The sequence below is a fragment of the Octodon degus genome, unplaced genomic scaffold (genome assembly GCF_000260255.1).
Source record: "Octodon degus isolate 3935 unplaced genomic scaffold, OctDeg1.0 scaffold00114, whole genome shotgun sequence".
NCBI classification, from domain to species: Eukaryota; Metazoa; Chordata; class Mammalia; order Rodentia; family Octodontidae; genus Octodon; species Octodon degus.
In genome coordinates this window covers 4,518,224-4,525,666 of record NW_004524690.1, presented here as the reverse complement: position 1 = coordinate 4,525,666, position 7,443 = coordinate 4,518,224, and the positions used below count along the sequence as shown (strand labels likewise).

Here is a 7,443-nt window from a genome sequence, read left to right as displayed (position 1 = left end):
GTGAGAATCTGAAAGAGAAAATGAAATCTGATGGGTGTAGTAGATACTGGGAAAAATGAAAGAACTTATTCAAAAGGAAAGAGTTACTGAGTTGAGGAGGATAATTGAGGGAGTGGGGCAAAGAGATATATCTATGATATAAGCAGGATGATTTGGACAACTGTACTATGCATTGCTGCTAGTCTTTGGAAAGGAGCGAATAATACTTAATTTGTTTTGTCTCTTGTTTTCACTTATTCTTTTTTTCTTCTTAATTTCTTTTTTTTTTTTTCTGAGCTGCACTGTTTATTTGCTGCTTGAACCCTAAGTGACAGTATGCCACTATAGTACGGGGTTTCATCTAAACCTTTACTACACTGCAGGTACAGAAATATACGGACACATTTCTGGAGAACTGACATTTTGCAAAATGCAGCAAACATTTTCATTTATACATGAGAAAAGGAAGTGTTCAAAAGGGTATGCATTTCAAGTTATTGCAGGTTATTTGTGAGAGAATTTCTGCAGGTAAGACATGTTTAAATTGAACCAACAGTAGCGTGTCAGTGTATTTAAAATCATGACAAAATCTTCTCTCTGGTCATGTTGCCCATGACAAATTACTATGATGTTGTATGTTTAGGGCAAGATGTCAATACAGCATAAATCCCATGGTATTTTGGTTTTCTTCTGGAGATTAAAGCTGTTTTTCTTGGGATAAATGCAGCAGCAAAACATAAACCAGTTGATCAAAAAAGCACTTCTGCCACAACTCCAGTAATGTTCAGGACACATCAACCGACAGTAGTTTTGCCATTCCCAGTTCTCTTAAGGATTACAACTCGGCACTCAGCAGGTCTGTGTGGGCTTGCTCTCCATTAGGCCAGCTTGCTGACCACAGCCTGTTTGAGAGAGTTTAGTTGGTTGGTCCATTTATCTAGTGCAGTGTAACAGGCGCCACCTCTCTTCTGATGATCCAGTTCAAGGAGCTGGTTGACTTGATCAATTCGGCCATGGATGGTGTTATCCAATATGCACTGCACCAGCAAGCTTTCCACGTCAGCTACATCTATGTTTAACTCCTTAGAAATAAAAGGGATATGTATTCTTGTGTAAGGCTTAATTAACTTTATAAGCACTTGTGTTCTGATGTTTTGTAAAAGTTCTTCAATGTGTTCTCTTATGAAAGGATCATCCATAATGTTGCTGTGATTCGTTTTCAGAATCTTTTCAAATTCAGTGATGTCATTATTCTGATAGGCACTTACTAAATTTGTCATTGCTAGAATTTCTGGATCATTTTTGTACGGCTTAGCCTCCTGTGAGTCAAATGGATTTATCCCCGACTTCATTAGCATGTTTGCTAAGACCAAGTATTTTAAACAAGTAGTTCGTCTTGGACTTCCCGATTCATCATAATTCTTGAAGGCTTCAAAAAAATCTGTGTGTGCCTTTTCAAATTCACCTTCTCTCAAGTGCGTCTTACCACCACATTCTCTGATGACACCCATGATCAGTGGGTGAGGGATGGCAGACTTGCTGTGAAGCGACTGCTCATACAGTGCTTTCAGTTTTTTGTTATTTTTCTGCGCTGTGTACATTTGAATTTCCAAGGCATATATTTCTAATAACTGTGTACCTTTTTTCAGGTCATCTTCTCCATCATCAGTCTGGCAGGACTGATGTAACTGGCGTAATATTTTTTGAAGTTTTCCATATTCTTCGTGTTCTAAATATAATTTTCCAAGCTTTGTGTTTGTCTTAAACCACAGCCTATCATTCTTAGCATCTTTCAAAGCTTCCAGTGTTGTTTCATAAAATTCCTGCAGTAAATCCATCTGTTTAGAAGTAGAGATATAATCAAGAATAGAATTGATGGATTTTTCAGAATAATTTCTTGTCACTGCACTCCGAATATAGGTTAAGAGTTGTTTATATCTATTCATCATTTCCGGAAAGTTGGTCAACTTGAAGTTAATCTTAATCATTTGTTTCAGTGCTTTAAACCCCCACTCTCCTTTTTCACCTTCAAGTTCCAAAACTTTTTGGAAGCTGCTTAAAGCTGCTTTTGGGTCATCTTCTTTTAATGCTTTGGAATTATAGTACTGATTTTCCAAATCCACATTTGGCTCAGAATTACTGTCTTCAGAGTACTCCAGGTCGTAGTCCTCCTCATCATCGCACATGAAATCATCCTCCATGTCAGACATCTTGGCCGGGAGGGGGAGGGGACTCTTCTTAGTTTCTTATATATTTCTTTCTTTTTTTGTTTTTCCAATTTTGCATGTATATGTCTGGTAATATAAATAACTAGCTGGGAGACAACACTATGCATTACAACAAATATTATAAAATTTATATTACTTTGTTAAGTGAAATTCTGTATCACTTGTAATTTTTCTGTTTTAATATTATTTTGTACTCTCTTTTAGAAAAATTTTAAAAAAAGAAGATTGGAACTTCCGACTTCACCTACTAAAAGGAGGAACCTTAGAGACTGGGTGCCATAAAAACTGTTCAACAAGAGTTAATGAGCTTCTAGGCTAGTGAACCATAAAGGTCTGGTAATAGGGGGGATCAAGAGAGGACATGGATGCTCCTGCATCCCTCACTCTGTGCCAGTGATGGCAAACCTTCTAGAGTTTTCAATGTTTCAACAAACATCTGGCTGTAGCACACATGCCATAGATTTGACACATTGCCCTAAACCTTGTCTGTGCTTGTCTTCTGTTGGCTATTTCTGAGTTGTATCCTTTGCAATCAGCCTGGAGATATAGCAGATTCTTTCCCTGGGCTCTAAGCTGTGTTGTTGAATTACAGAAGCTAGTTAGATAGTTATGGGAGCTCCTGAGTCATAGCTAATCAGAAGTGCAGGTGGCAGAGATTTTTGCCTGATACCAGGAGGAGTATTATATGACTTGGCCCTTAAATTTGTGCAATCTGATGCTCAGTTGGTCAGTGTCTAAATTGAATTGTAGGACCCTCGACTGGTGTCCAGAGAATGAGGCAATCAGCTGCTGGGGTTGAGGAGCATCCCTGCGGAGCCTGTGCTCTTGGCTTCTACAGTGCTTAACTTCTCCCAGGGTGATGGTTGACCTTGTGAAAATGTGTGATGTGTTCCACGGCGGTACATAGAGAAATAATAGTACATGTGCTACCAAAGCGAGCACTAGGAGGAACAGAAAATATTAAATACAAAATTTTGGAGAAACCTTCCTCACAAGACAGAAGAAAGACAAATAAAATAGAAAAAAAGGTCAAAGAGATAGGAAAACGCTACCACCACCATGGCAGGGAAACCCCCAAGAACATTACCTATCAGGGGTCAAATGCGTTTAAGACTTCCAGAAGAAGAAAGTCCACAGATGTGTCCTCTTGGACTTTGGGGATATCTAGTGACTTTCGTAGTACAGGTCCTGAAGGGGCCGCAGTCATGGTGCACAGTGCAGAGGACTTAAGTGTGAACCAGTTGTGAAGACATAGTGATGTAACTGTAGAAAGATAATCTCTCAGAAATTTTGCTACTAAAAGGCATGAGAAAGGGCTATGGAAACAATTGCCTAACCAGAAATCTCTGCTTGTTTGCTTATAAGGACAAGAAATGCATAACATAGTAGGTGCTCAGTAAATTCACAAATGAATGAAAATAACAAATAACATTTATTTTGTGCTGCCTATGTGTCAAGTACTGGCTTAAGCCTTCTCCGTGTATTAACTCACATATTTCCAACAATCCCCAGTGTATATGTTCAAAGAAACAGGCCCAGAAAATTTAAGTCATTTGCCAAACTGCTTTTAAGCTCCTACTGCTAGTTTGAAGATGAGAGACCAGGGACCAGGGAGATGGCTTAATAGAATAAGCGCTTCCCTGGCAAGTGCAAGGGCCTGAGTTCAATCCCCCATTCTGGAAGAGAGAGAGAGAGAGAGAGAGAGAGAGAGAGAGAGAGAGAGAATGTGGTGCTGGGAGATTGAACCTCCGTCCCTGTGCTTTGCTAAGCTTGTTCTAAGTAGGTGCTTTAGACCACTGAGCCATCTCACCAGCCCCCAGACAGACATTTAAGGAGTCTTACATGTTTAAAATAAATGTATAGAAAATTTCATTCATCTTGCCTAGTGATTTCATCTATTATCTAGGGGATAAGACTGACAATGAAAAAAGCAGAAAACCATGCAAGTATGTAAGATGAAAGAACATTACTAAAACAACGCCCTTCCTCACCTCTGTATCCTCAGTGCATATCCTGGCACACTATGTGCAGAGTGGGAATTCCAGAAATGTTGAAGAATAAAGGAGTAACTCTAAGTTCTAAATAGTTATGATCAACTGATCAGACCTTTTTTTTTTTTTTTTGCCGGCTAAGCCCACCCTGAGGGCGGGGCTGGTGTAGCAGTGGTGCCAGAGATTGAACCCTGGTCCCCTGTGGCTGCCTAAGCTTGCCTAAGCAGGTGCTTTAGACCGCTGAGCTATCTCACCGGCCCTAGACTGATCATACTTGATGATGCTATCATAATAATGATGAAGAGGAAATTGTACTACAAGAAAAAGTAACAGTTTTAAAGGGTACACTTCATTCTTCTTGCTTTCTTTTTTTTTTATATTTATTTATTTTTTTATTTATTACATTTATTTATTGTGTGTGTGTGTGGCCAGCTCAGCCCACCAGGGGGCGGGGCTGGCTGGCATGTGGTGCTGGGGATCGAACCGTGGTCCCTGTGCTTCGCCAAGCTTGATTCAAGTAGGTGCTTTAGACCACTGAGCCATCTCTCCAGCCCCTCTTGCTTTCTTTTTCATATGAAAAATGCTTCTTTCAAAAAACTGAATCTAAATGATTATCACTTACCAGCCCCAAGTCAATCTTTAATGAGTTTTTCTTTTCTGTCTTTTGATCTTTATTTTTTAAAGCAAATAAAAAATAGTAAAAAAAAAAAAAAGAAAGAAAAAATTAAAAAGAAAAAAGAAAAAGAAACGGAGCATTTCTTTCTTTTGTTAGTTTTTTAATGATCTATGTTGCTGAAACAGCAGAGGGAGCTAAAATTAATGCTCTGCATTTGTTGCCATCGTCATCAATGCTTTCAAAGCACAAATATTTGAAAAACAGGCACAAATATTAGAAAAATCAGCTTTCCATTCTACCAGAACAACAGGGAGGAGGTGAGCCCTGGGAAGGTAAAGGGTTAAAGCAGTTACAAGGTAGTAGAACTTGTATGTGTTTAGAAATGCAGACAGAGCACGTTGCAAGCAGACACAAGGAAGAGTGATTCTAACTTGTAGAGCTGTAAACCTACCTCTAACTTTCCTTCCTGAGAGTGCAAAGTTAAACTCAGGGACTTCTGTAAAGTGACTTTCAGTGCACACAAGCATCCTGGGAAGTGGTCAAGTTGAGAAGAGAGTTTTAGATCAAGCAGATCTGTTCATTGCAACATACAGTCTCTTTATACATAACATAATTACTGTTATTTTGGGGCTTAAGTCTGCCTTTCTATTAGTCCCATCTATGTTACTTTCTTTTTGTGGCAATTCTGTAACTTTATTTCCAAGTTAGTTCTTGTCCACATTCACTGTCTGGAGATGTTTACGCGTGGTAACAAGGACGTAGGTTACCAAGGTATACAGCTTGTTTGGTGAATCTTTATCCTCATTCCATTCTCTGGACAACCACACCTGGATAAGATATGGAACATTCCATATTCCTTTGGCCCAGACAGCTTTGTTGAGCCTAGTATTGATGCACACGTCTGGAGTCCCCATCTCCTTCCTGGCAAACCTCCAGATTGCAAGTGCCTGAGGAGCGCGCTTCTTGAAGCCCACTCTGTGGATGAACTTGTGAATACTGATTGTGTATTCTCAGGTCACCACCTGAGGTTGATAGCAGAAACGCCCTTCTCTTTCTTGCCATCCTTCTTTGCAGGAGCCATTCTGCCGGGCCCAAGTTGGAAAGGAAGAGCACGATGGATTGTGGGACAGAAGGCCATGGTTGCCTATTTTACTTATTTTTATGAGGGCTAATTTTATGTGTCAACTTGACTGAACCACAGTGTACCCAGATATTTGCTTGCACCTTATTCTGGATATATCTATAGGGTGTTTTTGGGTGAGGTCCATCTTTAATAAGGAAGAAAGATTGTTTTCCATAATATGGGTGGGTATTATAATTTGGCTCTAAAGTGGATCCCCAAAATCTCATGTGTTCAGAGTGGGCCTTTGGAAGGTGACTAGAAAGCTGAACTCTATGCTATACTCACCAGTGTGCATTATTGAGTTCACAGCCAAATGTGCTGTCGGGAAGTAGGGATGGCTTGGAAGATGCGAACCACTGGGGTATGAAGGAAAGCCTATGTTTTGTCCCTGACTCCTCCTCCTCCTCCTCCTTTTCCTTTATTTTTCCTCCCTCTTCTCTCTTCCTCTCCTTCTCTCTCTCTGCCCTCCTCTCTTCTGGCTGCCTTGGAAGGAGAAGCTTTCCTCTCCATGCTCTTGCACCAGCCTATTTCTGCCTTGGAGCTAATGACCATGGACTGAATCTTCTGCAATCATGAACCAAATACACTTCTCCTCTTGTAAGTTGCCAGACTGAGTATTTTGTCTCAGCAGCGGGAAAGCTGATCAATATAGTGGGCTTATCCAGTCAGTTGCAGGCCTGAATAAAACAAAAAAGACCCACTTTACTGTAAGCGCAGACTGTACCAACAACAGTCCTGAATCTCCCGCTGCCCAGCCTTCATACCTGCACCACACCATCAGTGGTTCTGGGTCTTGAGTCTGCTAGCAGAATTCCTAGTCTGCATAACTACATAACTCATTTTATTTATTTATTTATTTATTATTATTTTTTTTTTTAGACAAGATCTTGTTGTATAGTCCAGGCTGGCCTTGAACTCACTTTGTAGCCCAGGACAGTCTCAAATTCACAGCAATCCTCCTGCCTCAGCCTCCCAAGTGCTGTGATCACAGGCATGTGCCATCAGCCCAGTGGGTGAACTCATGCCTTCTAAGAATTTTCTTTGTTCTTATCTTCTCTGAATTCTTCCCAAATGTCTTTGGTTTTCTTCATTTTCAGTATAATTTGCCTGGGAAGGATTTCTTATTATCTATAGATAGATGGGGCTTCATAAGACCATGAGTTGTAATCTTTAATCAGTTCTCAATATTTCAAGCACCAGCTGTCATACTCAGATTGTACCCCGGAAAAGACTGTACCCTTTGGCCCTCTGTGTTATCATGGAGTGAAATCGCCTACTAAGCCTTCCTCTCAATAACCCTAAGGTAGAAAGAGGATGTTGAGAGCCTATGCAGTGGTATATATGCCTGTCATTGTAGCCATTCAGGAGGCTGAGGGAGGAAGATGGAAAATTTAAGCCTAGCCTAGGCAACTTAGCAATTTAACAAGATCCTATGTCAAAATAAAAAAGAGGTGGGGATGCAGTACAGCAGGAAGTCTAGGTTCATCTCTGCCAGAGAGGAGAGGA

The 7,443-nt window shown here is 40.3% G+C and overlaps 1 protein-coding gene across 2 annotated transcripts; it reads right to left on the bottom strand.

Annotated features, from left to right (window-relative positions):
- Window positions 1-258: 258 nt before the first annotated feature.
- LOC101562365 (COP9 signalosome complex subunit 2-like) lies at window positions 259-2,204 on the bottom strand. Of its 2 annotated transcripts, XM_023699676.1 has the most exons (2): window positions 1,619-2,202; window positions 275-1,474 (listed from the first exon to the last, which is right to left on the bottom strand). In XM_023699676.1, exons 1-2 carry the CDS (start codon window positions 2,187-2,189, stop codon window positions 858-860), a joined length of 1,188 nt encoding a protein of 395 aa, XP_023555444.1. In that variant the 5' UTR covers window positions 2,190-2,202; the 3' UTR covers window positions 275-857. The 2 variants fall into 2 exon arrangements, with proteins under 2 accessions (XP_023555443.1, XP_023555444.1); XM_023699675.1 differs by having other exon boundaries at window positions 259-2,204.
- Between the last annotated feature and the right edge of the window lie 5,239 nt (window positions 2,205-7,443).

Coding starts and splice junctions, on each gene's coding strand:
- LOC101562365 (XM_023699675.1), bottom strand. CDS start 2,189: ATGTCTGACATGGAGGATGATTTCATGTGCGATGATGAGGAGGACTAC.